This window comes from Plutella xylostella, chromosome 11 (genome assembly GCF_932276165.1).
Source record: "Plutella xylostella chromosome 11, ilPluXylo3.1, whole genome shotgun sequence".
NCBI lineage: Eukaryota > Metazoa > Arthropoda > Insecta > Lepidoptera > Plutellidae > Plutella > Plutella xylostella.
The window spans coordinates 2,132,195-2,145,800 of record NC_063991.1 but is presented as its reverse complement, the minus strand read 5'-3'; the positions used below and the strand labels follow the sequence as shown (position 1 = coordinate 2,145,800).

The 13,606-nt window shown below is 42.5% G+C and overlaps 1 protein-coding gene across 1 annotated transcript; it reads right to left on the bottom strand.

Moving 5' to 3' along the window:
- Positions 1-7,374: 7,374 nt before the first annotated feature.
- Positions 7,375-10,931, bottom strand: LOC105380770 (tudor domain-containing protein 1). The gene is made up of 4 exons (XM_048624237.1): positions 10,817-10,931; positions 8,908-9,074; positions 8,407-8,491; positions 7,375-7,595 (listed from the first exon to the last, which is right to left on the bottom strand). Exons 1-4 carry the CDS (start codon positions 10,866-10,868, stop codon positions 7,390-7,392), a joined length of 510 nt encoding a protein of 169 aa, XP_048480194.1. The 5' UTR covers positions 10,869-10,931; the 3' UTR covers positions 7,375-7,389.
- Positions 10,932-13,606: the final 2,675 nt, after the last annotated feature.

Below are 13,606 nucleotides of genomic sequence, written 5' to 3'. Positions count from 1 at the left end.
ATTAACTGTAACGACTCTGTCATTGCTAAGTTTAACCTTAACTATTACGATAACCGGGATGTTGATGCAACCCACCCTAAGTGTTGCATGGTCAATGCGTGTGATTTTTCACTATGTACAGTCAGCTGCAGAAGTAGCTATACACTTCTGTACCTTGTCAAACTGACGAACTCACGAACAGTCAATGTTTCAATGAATTGATAGACGGTTTCAGATTGACAAGGTACTAAAGTGTATAGCTACTTATGCAGCTGACTGTACGTTGGGTACATTAATCTGGCAACGGGAACGTCACTGATAAATTTCCACCCTGTGCTACTGATATAGTTACAAAAATACACAAAAAGCAATCCAGTATTCCAGTATATTAGGTAACTGTTTTGAAAAGGTTTATTAAGAACATAACTTCATTTACATTTACTTACACACTAAGTACCGATGTTCGCTACAAAAATACAAATTACGTTTCAAAGTCCTTAATTAATAAGGGGAAAATAACAATTTAATAACTGAAAACGTATAGAGAAATTTAAAGTCTGTCCATTTAACACGTCATATGATCATCTTATGGACTGAAATACTTACCATCATTGTAATGCTTACAACGTAAGTACAAAATTATTTCTAAGGTATTTTTATTTGTTACAATAGTAAAATCCAGTCAGATTCGGCCAAGAAACTGTCTTCTCAAGACTCCAATCGTTACAAATAACAAGTATTCTTACATGAGAAATGAATGTACGTGTTTCCTAACACGTTTTTAAAAATATTTTACTTTTTGTCAACTCGTCATAGAAAATATAGGTATGGGAATAATCAACAAATCCCATCCACAGCGTCGAAATGTCAATGAATCCGACAGCTAACAGAGGACGAGAGGTATCCAATGCTCTGGAATTATATGACAAATTGGCCCAAGAAGAGGGCTTTGAGGCTACTATCAATACATCATCCGGGTGGATATGGAAGGATAAGTTCCTGATCACTGATTTCAAGTTGTTAAAACCGTCCAACGAGCCGTCACTCACGACTGCGCTCATTAACCTACAATGTTTTTACCTGATGTATTTTGGAGAAGTAGCCACTCCCGCAAATCCTGGTGGCATCTTCTGCCAGCTCTTGGCAACTTCTCCTCACTTTTCCTCTCCAAAAGATCAGTTAATAGAGTTTGATAAAAAGGGGACCATTTAGATCTGCCAATATAGTCCCTTCCCTGATGTGGACACGGTCCTAAAGCGATTCCTAGATGATGAAGCTCCTCCCGCTCAAGACCTCGACAAAGAAATAACAGCCCCAGTCCCTGAGAATGAGGCACATCTAGTAGGTTCTCCTGCAGACCCGGAGTTTGCGGGGGACGAGAAAGAAGCTACCATCCGACTAACAGCTGCCGATTTGGAGGAAACCGGAATGTTCCGGATGGCTGTGATAGTGGCTTTCAAAGCTCTACAGAATGTTAAGGAAACTGACTGCTGGTCCGCTCACAAGTCTTACCGCAGTCTCCATTTGACGTCTTCCTCATTCTAATTATGCTGAGGAGAGTGACGAAAAAGGCAGCGGACCTGGCGGCAGCATTCAACAGAAGCAACATCCACCGCCACTATACCGACATGGTATCCGATCCTTTCGGATCCGTATTCCCCCCACTGCTTCATCTCTAAATTCCGTTCTAGAACAAGCCCTCTCCAACACTCAGTCCGGCAGACACATTTTCACAATGGTATTCTACCTAATGTACACGAACACAGTAACAATCACAGATCAACCAGTCGCCTATCTCGGTCAATCCAACCTCGGCCTAGAGTCAATTCTAAAGGCGACCTGCATGACTCATATCGCCGGATCAGGCCTACCTCTAGTGACTTTATTTGTGATCCTAAAGACCGTTTATAATAAGGATGAGAGGGCGGCCATTGAATGGCTGTCTTACAAGGAGATAGCAGGCGGTCTAAACAAAATAATCAAACTTCGATCTACTCAGTAGGTATAAGAAAGCTAAGGACAGCAAGGCAACCTTCAAACTATTCCCATATTGCCGTCTGATCCATCAGACCTACCTCGCCGATCTGGGGTACCGGGGGAATGAAGACCTATGTCATCTGATGGCATGTCTTATTGATGAAAAATCCCCTCCTCCTCCAGGAACAGGTGGTGCCAGGGCGGCCGAGTGGACAAAATCCCTAAACAGCAAAACCAAATCAGAGATCCAGAAAGTTGCTTGCAAAATGTTCGAGGGTGAGTCTTCTTTCAGGCTTACCTCGTTCAATTCTAATAAGACAGACTATAAGGTGGACTCCCACGCTGGGGAAAAGTGGACACCCCTGACGACTCACCGCCCACTGGAGAGTCTCCTAAAGATGCCGATGATGACTACTTTGTCGACATTTGAATGCGGCGCCCCCACACATCTCTCTTAGGAAGTCAAATAAAATCAGATTGAATTAAGGTATGGAAATGTTTGTAAGTATTTAAAAAAAGAGATATACCTCCTTATGCCCAACAGAAATGGCATATCTTAGATTTCCTATCATATGTATAACAGGAGGAAACATGATGAATAATTCAAATAACTAAGTATTCCAGTGTGTAAACGGGTATGAAACAAAGAAGTCTAACTTGTTTGTCGCTAGCCGGACAAGTCTTACTCTTTTGGAAAAGGGACCAGTAAATAACACCAAATTGGTACACTACTAATTAAAACTCCAGAAGTATTATTCACAGTGCTCAAACAACACTAAAGTCAAACCGAACCTATACGTAACTTTTATTCATGCTCGAAAATGAAGCGTTCACTCGAGTGAATCGTCTGATATCTCCTTTACCACCAAAGGAATGGAATGAGACTGCTTTACTTATCGACCGAAGTTACAAATGATAAAAAAGCCTGGTGCTAATTTAATTTTGTACAAAAAAAATGGCTGTGGATCTATGCCTTGTGTGTGTAACAAAGCAAATGTCAACGTGGTTCAGAACTCAAGAAAATACTAAAAAGTAGAGACCATGAAATGACACACGCTCTGTCCCAAATTCCCGAAAGCAAGATTCAGGACCTGGCTGTTGAAGTTTGTAGTGTATAACGAAACAGTTTATATTGTAGTCGCACGCCCTCCATGTGGCGCCACTGAATACTTATCTATCTGTAAGGTAGAAACGGTGTGGAAAGTGGAAATTTTGAATGAATCTTGAAAAATGCCGCTGCAAGGAATCACGACAGGAAAAATCTGATTTAATCTAGTAATTTTCAGAAATTCACAATTTCTTCTCCTTAGTGAAATGGTGCTAGACAAACAGTATAGAATCTAGACTGTTAAGCAAAGTTCAAGAACACGAACCATTTGGAGCCACTTTTGACCCCCTCATCCTAACTAATATTATAAATGTGAAAGTAACTGTGTCTGTCTGTCTGTCTGTCTGTCTGTTACTCTTTCACGCCAAAACTACCGAACGGATTTGAATGAAATTTGGTATACATACGGTCTAGACCCTGGGAAAGAACATAGGCTACTTTTTATCCCGGAATTCCCACGGGAAAACTTTTTAAGGCGAAGCGAAGCGCGCGGGAACAGCTAGTAAATCATAAACTATTTCACATAAATCAAATTTGCCTCATATATGGGGCCCCTTACAACTTACAACAGACTTGGAAGTAGAATTTAAAGTAAAAGCACCGAATCCCGAAAATTTCAGAGACATAACAAGCAACTCTGCTATACCCGAATCGAATTGGATATGGCTGATATAGAAGTGTTTTCTCAGCAAATCTAAAAACCTCACTAAACATGTATGAAGAATACTTTTTAATGCCATGTAGAATGCCATATGGAACACAGATTTTTGGCCTGCTATGGTATAAATGATTATTTAAATGATAGAAACGTGTGATCTTGTCCACCTCAGCTAAGGCAACATTTGATTATGACAATGATGTTTCAGATTTAAGCTGAAGCTTGAAAATATGCTTCTGGGTGACCGAACCTTTGTGAAATGGTGGTCGACAACATTTAGACAATCGACAAAAAATTGTAAAATTTTGCATCGATTACAGAATATTTTGTAAGAAATAGACGAGCAGTGGAATATCTGGCCTAACCAAGAGCCAGTTGGAGAAATTTTACACCGTTCTTCACCCGATATAGACGACATAGACGTCGACTATAGTACTAGAGTCCGCGCCAACACTAAAGTCTTACGGCAAAATCGGGAACTAACCTATCTGACATTTAGTCCCATGAGTGCAGCCATAGAGTAAATACAGTTGTGGCGCGGACTCAACCATCCATAGACTGATATAATCGCATATTAGAAATCAACAATTAAATTGAATTTATCGTCTTAATTACATGGCAAATTCCGCCAAGCCGAAACGTGGTATAAGGAATACACAATGTATGATGAAATGACAGTCTTTACAATGGTAATGGGAGACTTTCTAACAGCTACTAAAACAAAGTGATTCTATAAGGGTTCCTTATTTCCTTTTGAGGTACAGATTCTTAAAAAGGTCCAAGTTATAGATCGCTCGTAATGTGGTCGTTGTATGAAAATATAATGAGCGCCATCTATGATTAAGTTCCTTTCAAAAAATATATTCTTAGATATACTTAGTTACAAAGTCAATACCTCAAACAAAAAACTATCATCGATCGCGAGCCACGACTCTATCCCCGTTGTATTAAACGTGCCGATTGGAACACAACTCTCGTTCGTTCGTTTTTCGTCAGTATAGAGTAACCCTCCTGTAGTGCAATCGGTAATAATAATATGTGGGGACATCTCACACACGGTCATCCGACCCCAAGCTAGGCAGAACCTGTGTTATGGGTGTCGGACAACTGTCATATATCTACACAAATACATAGATAGATACATACTAAATATAAATATCAACAACCAAGACCCGAGTACAAATATCTGTCTTTAAACAAATATTTGCCCCAGCCGGGAATCGAACCCGGGACCTTCGGCATAGCAGTCAGGGTCACTAACCACTACGCCATTTAGCCGTCAAAAAATCGGTACGTTTAATACTACGGAATAGTGTCGTGGTTAGCGTAGCAGCGCTTCGAAACTAAGTTTTTCGTTAGCTAGTGTGACCCCTGATTCTTTCTGTAACACACATTTAAACACTTTTTGTCAGTAATATAATATAAACTGGTAAATGGCACACTTTTGTGTCAACTAAAGAATAAACAGTGATGTCAAAAAAAAAACACTAACACTATTCGCTTATATCAATCAACCACTTATCCTAACAACATATCTAACAATTTTTCCAATGTCACAAAACTTATATTAAAAAGCCCTGTTTCACAATGTCTGGTTAGTGGCTACCTCCAAGACAAAATACATTCTGTCACTGTCGAAAAAATAATAACAGAGAGTGACAGCATGTATTTTATCTTACAGGTAGCCACTAACCAGACATAGTGAAACAGGGCCTAAGTAAATTATAATTATAAAAAAATGTGTAACGCTTTACACAGAACAAAACCGTACGAATCGGTACGATACGCACAAGTAACTTTTTATTCGGCATTATTTTTCAGGAAGCCGAAGTGTCCCGATGAAAATGGCTTATTATAGTATGGAAAATGAAAAAGAAATTTTCATAAATAGCCTTTACTATCAACCATATAGTCTATCCAGCACTATGATCTCACATCACATCATTGCCTGTATAAAAACCATACTTTATGTATAAGAAACCATTTTCATAAACTAATGAAGTCTTCACAATCAACCATATCACTATAGACTTTCACCATACTCTGTTAGATCATTAACATCTCTGTAACATTGTAGCAAGGAATAAGTCGTTTACTTTTGACGTCTGTCAAGAATTCAAGATGGACATGGACACTTAGGGCTATATTTCACCGGGACACCATGGCGGCGCAACCAGTCGCCGCTACCAACAAAATGTATAGAGCGGTTGCGCAACCAAACGCACACCAGGTGAGTAACTCTCCGTAGAGCTCTATACATTTTGTTGGTAGCGGCGACTGGTTGCGCCGCCATGGTGTCCCGGTGAAATATAGCCCTTACAGTACAGTGTAATAGACGTGTTAAAATCTAACAGACAATAGTTTCACTAGGCCTAAATCCATACAATCAACAATTCACAGAACTATGTAACTTTACGCGTCTTCTTAACATATCCGAACCGGACGCCTGACATCACATCATGGCCTGTATCAGCGCCGGCGCGTACACGGTGTAAGAACCAGGGTCTTGCATCTCCGCCCGAGTGTATTCGAGTTGGCCCTCACCGTCTGGTGTTAGGGCGAGGAAGGCTTTGGCCTTCTCGAGCTGAGCGGGAGTAGGGTCTTTTGGGAAGTCTGTGGGTGGAGGGTGGTTGGATTAGTAATGAATGAGTGATGGAGGTAAGCCGAAGCTGTACACAAATATGTAAGGGAAGAATATATTTTTTGTCATTAATAATTATTTATTTATTTTTCAACTAGTAGGTATAGATCCCAGACACAAAGTCTATTTTAAAGGTCTATTGATTATGTGATTTTATTACTTTTATGGATTTGCGCTGCAGGGATTACTTATCTCCCTTGTTGACTATAACAAACATGCGTAGACAGTCATTCTCAAAACTCTCGTGAAATGTAGTAAATTACTGCCACTTGACGTTTGCTAGTTACTTTCATACGATTTAGACGCTTGTATTTAGTATTATGTCACTGTTTCTATACAGCAAATGCTGAGCGAGACTGACCTGCGATGTACGCCTGCACGGCCACGGCGGGCAGCTCTATAAAGTCGCGCAGGCACTTGCGCAGACTGTGCGTGGGTTCTATACAGCACATGCTGAGTGAGACTGACCTGCGATGTACGCCTGCACGGCCACGGCGGGCAGCTCTATAAAGTCGCGCAGGCACTTGCGCAGACTGTGCGTGGGTTCTATACAGCACATGCTGAGTGAGACTGACCTGCGATGTACGCCTGCGCGGCCACGGCGGGCAGCTCTATAAAGTCGCGGAGACACTTGCGCAGGCTGCTAGTGGGCACCTTGCTCAAGTTCTATACAGCACATGCTGAGCGAGACTGACCTGCGATGTACGCCTGCACGGCCACGGCGGGCAGCTCTATAAAGTCGCGCAGACACTTGCGCAGGTTGCTAGTGGGCACCTTGCTCAAGTTCTATACAGCACATGCTGAGTGAGACTGACCTGCGATGTACGCCTGCGCGGCCACGGCGGGCAGCTCTATAAAGTCGCGGAGACACTTGCGCAGGCTGCTAGTGGGCACCTTGCTCAAGTTCTATACAGCACATGCTGAGTGAGACTGACCTGCGATGTACGCCTAGACTGCCACGGCGGGCAGCTCTATAAAGTCGCGGAGACACTTGCGCAGGCTGCTAGTGGGCACCTTGCTCAAGTTCTATACAGCACATGCTGAGTGAGACTGACCTGCGATGTACGCCTGCACGGCCACGGCGGGCAGCTCTATGAAGTCTCGCAGACACTTGCGCAGGCTGCTAGTGGGCACCCTGCTCAAGTTGCCGTAGTCCAGGTAAAGGACTTCTGCCGTCTCGCTGCCGGGGCCGTTTGTGAGTTCGCATAGCACTGCGCGGAACCATTGCGTGTCTGGTGGGGGGAAATTTTAGGTTATAATTATGGCCGCCAACCAGCACTAGAGTGCGTTTCATAGAATATTAGATATGCCGTAATGTTGGCACCCCTGTTTGTCAAGCCTGTAATGTTGCCAACTTAGCTACTTTATAACTAAATCAAACAATTTTTCAATGTCAGGCAGCTACAATTTAATTAAAGGAATATATCAAATATATCAATTACCCTGCTCATAATATTGAGACAGTGGGTAAAAAGGCTTTAGTAAAGAAATATATTATTTCTTTACATAAATAAATTAAATAAACATTAAATTACCAAATTTTTGAGGAAGCTTATTTTCTATTTTGTGGCAACACTAAAACCATTGCTGCCAACATAACGGCATATATAATAACCGATGAAACGCACTATAGGTCAGCCTGGTGGACTAGGCCTTCATTGGAAGGAGACCGCAGCCTCAGCAGTGGGGATGTGATGGGTTGTAATGATTATGTTGAGTATGTTATATTATATCTAATGAAAACGTCTTATGATTTCTGTATGTCCATTGTGCAAGTGAAATACTAAAGTTTCTTAAATTGATTAAATACCTACAATGTTGCGGCGCAGCGCATACTATAGTAAAATAAATGACGATTTTGTATGCACTGAGATGAGAATGAAAATTATTTCGCTTGCGGATATAAAGATGTGAAATTTTGCTTATAAATGTCGTAAGGAATAACTTGGTAGGTATTTCACTCAAATTTAAACGTTTACAGTGGGCATGTGTTCACAGATGAAGAAAATATAGTTTTGAATAATAATGCTTTAGTTTACTCACAGGGCTCGCATTTCGCGATGCACAACTCTTCAGTGCGGGGCAGGTACGGCTTGCTTCCGATTTCGCTGTTGGCGTATTCGGTTATCTGAAATAGAAGAAAAAAATGTATTGATATTGTGAAGGTGATGGTAGGTAGGTATGATGAAGTGAGCTGCCTTCGGGGGGTTTCTGATAAAATAGAAACTGTGAATTGCTACGGCCCACGAGTAATTGAAAATTTGAACAGTGATAAAAGCAGTCCCGATATCATTTCTTCTAAGTTCTCCAACCAACTCCAAGTTTGCCTACCAACGATAAGCGTTGGCAATTCGCAATTTTTTACAGCTACCTGAGATACATCAATACCGTGATGCATGTTCTTCACAGCCACTCCTCAGTACCCATACATTTACTGCCAATACCGCGTCAGCGCCATCTATGGTTTTTCATCGGTACTTCCTATCACACTCATGCTTCACAGCGCCATCTGTTACTCATCCACGGCACTTCTCACACACTCACCCTGTCAGTGAGCGGGCCCAAGACCGCGGCGACTGTCTCGCTCGCGGCGACGGGGAAGCCGCTGACGGCGCCCACCGGCAGAGTGCTGCCGTCCGTGATCTGCAGCTTGCCGCCGGTCAGAGGTAAAGGTGCGTACTGCAAGTCGCTCAGCATCAGGATCGATGTGTCTGGAAGTGAAAGGTGGTATGTTAGTTGAAGGAGGCGTTTGAAATGGACTGTAGAAAAATATTCTCAAGAAGATTATCTGCAGATTCAGTATGAACATTTTAATTTACTTTATAACCATTAACCATATAAGTACAGCTTGTCAGGTAGGTATGTACGTTTCTGTGTAAGTATACTACAGTATAGTAGGTATAATTTTATAATCCTACATCGGGAGGTGTGACCTCCGTGGCAACTACCGACAGACTGAGAGCCGGCCGTCTCTGCGCTGGCATTTTATGAAAAAGTCGGACTGGCTGGCTGATGGACCTTTAAACGCTAATCTCCGTCGAACTGCCGTCTCGGCATCGGACGGAAACGGACGCGTCGACATCTGTACGGCGCCGTCGACATGCCTACGGATTGTCGGACTCTAGTAAACACTCCGATCTTCCTGCCAACAGCAGTCACCTTTCTTTTTTATTTAGTCCTGCAGAACAGAGTTGTTTAACCTATAATCCTACTATAATGGACCTATAAAAACAAAAAGTCATACCACGTCAGTGTCAGAAATTACCAAGGGTAATTGTTGCCGTAATATTATTGGAGTTTCAGAATATTTAGCGTAGTCTGGATCTGGGTTCCGCTCATCTCGCATAATCTTTATTGACCAAAACTCATTTCGCATAACTCGTATGGTCTAAACTTTTTTGGCCGAACCATCACTTTGCCAAGACTTATGTGGCATAAGGCTCGTTTCGTCTAAAACTCTTTAGGCACAATCTTTAAACACCTAAGTTTCGTTTGCTCAAATTTATGTTCGTCTATACCTATGTATAATCTTGTTTCTCCTAATGTTATCTTAATAAATAATATATTAAGTATGTAGTAAATGTACAAATTGTGGTATTTTTCTCCTACATCCCGAAAATCACGATATTGTATGATCAAAAAATCTAAAGTTAACGACCAATATAATTATTACAAACCCCATGAGATCGAAACCTAAAAATAGGTGCGACGACGAGCAAAGCGAGGAGGAGCGTGTTAGGTGCACATGTTCATCAAAACCAAAGCGGAGTGCAGCGAAGCGGAGCGGAGCGTTTTCCAAACAGCGGAAACAATACAAGGCGCCGGGTGCGCGCCAGCCGCAACACTATCCTGAGCGCATTCGCGGAAAGGTTTGACTGCCAGTACCTAAACCACTGTAGCATGATACACAGGACTGCAGTCAAAATATTATTTTAATATCATTGATTATTTTTTAGAAATTTATGTATATGTATTTTATTGTGTTTAAATTTGATTGTGAATATTAATTGTGTTATCTTATGGACTTTGAGTCTGAATTAAATGATTTGAATTTGCGCTATGTAGGGAGACGCTCCGTCAAAGTTAAAGCCAAACGAATATTATTACTTTGTATAAACCTATGCCATAGCATTTTTAGGCTATTCAAGATTTGGCCATACCATTATTAGGCTAAACAATGTTATGCGAAATAACTTTTTACTAAACGAGATTTATGCCATACGATTTTCGGCGTAACGAGACTTTGACCAAACGTTACTATGCAATACGAGATTAGGCAAAAAAATCTTATGCCAAAAAAGGTAGAACCTCTGGATCTAGTTAGCACTACGATCTTCCTCATCGAGCCAACACACCTATTTGTAGTCTTCGGTTCAGTGGAACGAAGTTGTTTTCAACCTATAATCCTACTATAATTGACGCATAAGCTATAAGCTATATCTCTCTCTCTCACCCAGTATATCTCCGCCGCTCTCCTCGAACTTCTTCCACTCGGGGGTGCTCATCTCCTGCACCTTGCGGTTCACACTCTCGTTGTTCTTAGTGAGTGTCAGCACTACGGGTCTACCAAATGGAGACTATTTTACGATATAACAGTCCGATAACACCAACTTTGCAACGGGTAAAAGATCGCTTTCCCTAAGGGTGTCAGAAATAAAAAAAAAATGCAATAATATACTGTTTATTGGTGTCCGCCCTTGTTTCCGCAAAGTTAGCATGGTCAGACTCTAGTTAGCACGATGATTTTCTTCATCTAGCCAATATCAGTCACCTATCTATTTGTCTTCAATCCAGTGGAACGAAGTTGTTTTCAACCTATAATCCTACTATCTCTATAAGCTATATCTCTCTCTCTCACCCAGTATATCTCCGCCGCTCTCCTCGATCTTCTTCCACTCGGGCGTGCTCATCTCCTGCACCTTGCGGTTCACACTCTCGTTGTTCTTAGTGAGTGTCAGCACTACGGGTCTACGACGACACTATGTGAACGGTTAGAGCCATACACCTAACTTTGCAATGAGCAAAGCATGGCTTTCTTTGACGGGTATCTTTAAATGAATGAAGAATGAAGTCTTACCACTTCAGTGTCATCAATTACAAAGGGTAATATACCTTGCTGCCGTAATATACTGATTTGGTGATCGCCCTTTTTTCTACAAATTTAGCGTAGTTATAATCTAGATGCAGACGGATCTTCCTCACCTAGCCAATACCAGTCACCTTTCTGTAGTCTTCGGTCGGAGTAGTTTGAACTATAATCCTAAGATAGTGGAATTATAAGCGATATCTCTGTCTCTCTCTCACCCAGTATGTCTCCGCCGCTCTCCTCGATCTTCTTCCACTCGGGCGTGCTCATCTCCTGCACCTTGCGGTTCACGCTCTCGTTGTTCTTAGTGAGTGTCAGCACTACGGGGCTGCCTGATGGGGCGGTAGGTTCACCGGAGGGGAGCGTCTGAAAAGAGATGGTAAATATTATATTTTATTTTGTTAGCAGTCTCGTCTTAGGAGAAACTATGTCGATGTAAATAGCCCTTTAGACAAAATTTCTCCGTCAGGATTCAGGATCGCTCTTGAGGCTGCGCGAAATGAGTGAGCGCGATGCATACTTTTGTCACGTCTTAATTGCGCCCTGTGCTAGCCCTTGAGAAGCGACGTACTCATGAAGAGCCAGATAAGGGGTTTTACCCGTATAGCTATATCTATTCCACCCATGTGACATTGTTAAATGGACATAAACCGTGGAGTTTATTCGGAAACCAAGATAGACGACGATAAACTCGTATAGTACGCTTTCCACCAATCACAGTTTAGCATGTCGAGCGTCTCGCTTATTTACGTTATAGCTCAGTGTAAATTTTTGCTAATCATATACTTCACCAGTTTAGCAATCATCTGTTGCTCCTTCACACTGTCTAGGTAGGCTCGCGCCGCGTCCGACATTGCCAAGTCCAGTCCGTGCACCGTCGCCTCGCTCGTGAGGCACGGCCGCGCGTCCAGCGAGTATTGTATACGACACGACACAGACTGTAGCTATATGTATGTATCTAACACGTGTAACTAACAAATAAATACCGTTTTGTAGCATAAATACTACCTAACCTAACCACTTACTTACGTCCTGTAAGTAGGTAGGCTGCTATACTGCGACTATGGCATCCGTCGATCTTGACGCATTCCTCATTCACAGCGTCTTTAAAATGAGCTAGAAATACCTTAATATTAGCACAATGGCGTCACGCGCTCTTAACGCATTCCTTCCTTACTCTAAAGGGAAATAAAAATGGCTAAAATGTTACAAAAAGTAGACTCACCAGTTTAGCAATCATCTGTTGCTCCTTCACAGTGTCTAGGTACGCTCGCGCCGCGTCAGACATTGCCAAGTCCAGTCCGTGCACCGTCGCCTCGCTCGTGAGGCACGGCCGCTCGACCAGCGAGTATTGCGGAGGGCACGGGTACAGCTTGTCTAGGGTTGTTATCTCCGTGTTGCCTGGGGGAGGATTGGGAACGTTATTATGAGTGTAAGAACGGATACAGTATGATGAGTCATATTAGTCAAGATATACCGTATGTTCCAAAAGCGATACAGTAAGCCGAAAGGGTAGTGTGAACCAGGGGTCAAAGGATCTTCTGAGTCGCCCCTCCCCCTTTTCGGCTTAGTATACCACTTCTGCAACACCCTGTAGAATCTATGCAGATAGGTACTGAAGACTACCGACAGATGGCGATGGCGCAATAAATAGACCTCTTTTTGACATAAATTACTCACCAATGTACTCATCAATGTACTCGAGCAAGTATTTATTCTGCTTGACGCTGGTGCGTTTGCAAAGGGTTCGGTAGTGGATATTGTCTGTGTAACGGGCGATGATGACGTCACCCTTGCAGGGTGGGCTCGAAGGGCCGTGTAATGTAGCGCCATCTATCTTCGATACTCGCAAACTTACTAGTCAAGATGCGGAGAGGTACCGCAGACTATCGACGGTTGGCGCGAATAACTGTTATATTAACACATATGTAATGTACTCACCGTACTCAATATACTCGAGCAGGTACTTATTCTGCTTGACGCTGGTGCGTTTGCAGAGAGCGCGGTAGTGGATGTTGTCCGTGTAGCGAGCGATGATGACGTCACCCTTGCAGGGTAGGCTCGAAGGACCGCGTATCGTGGCGACATCTATCCTCGATACTTGCAAGCTTACTAGTCAAGATGCGGAGAGGTACCGCAGACTATCGACGGTTGGCG

Coding starts and splice junctions, on each gene's coding strand:
- LOC105380770 (XM_048624237.1), bottom strand. CDS start 10,868: ATGAGCACCCCCGAGTGGAAGAAGTTCGAGGAGAGCGGCGGAGATATA. Junction 9,075..10,816: donor GAGCGGCGGAGATATACTGG/GTGAGAGAGAGA, acceptor TTTCACTTCCAG/ACACATCGATCCTGATGCTG. Junction 8,492..8,907: donor TGGGCCCGCTCACTGACAGG/GTGAGTGTGTGA, acceptor CTTCTATTTCAG/ATAACCGAATACGCCAACAG.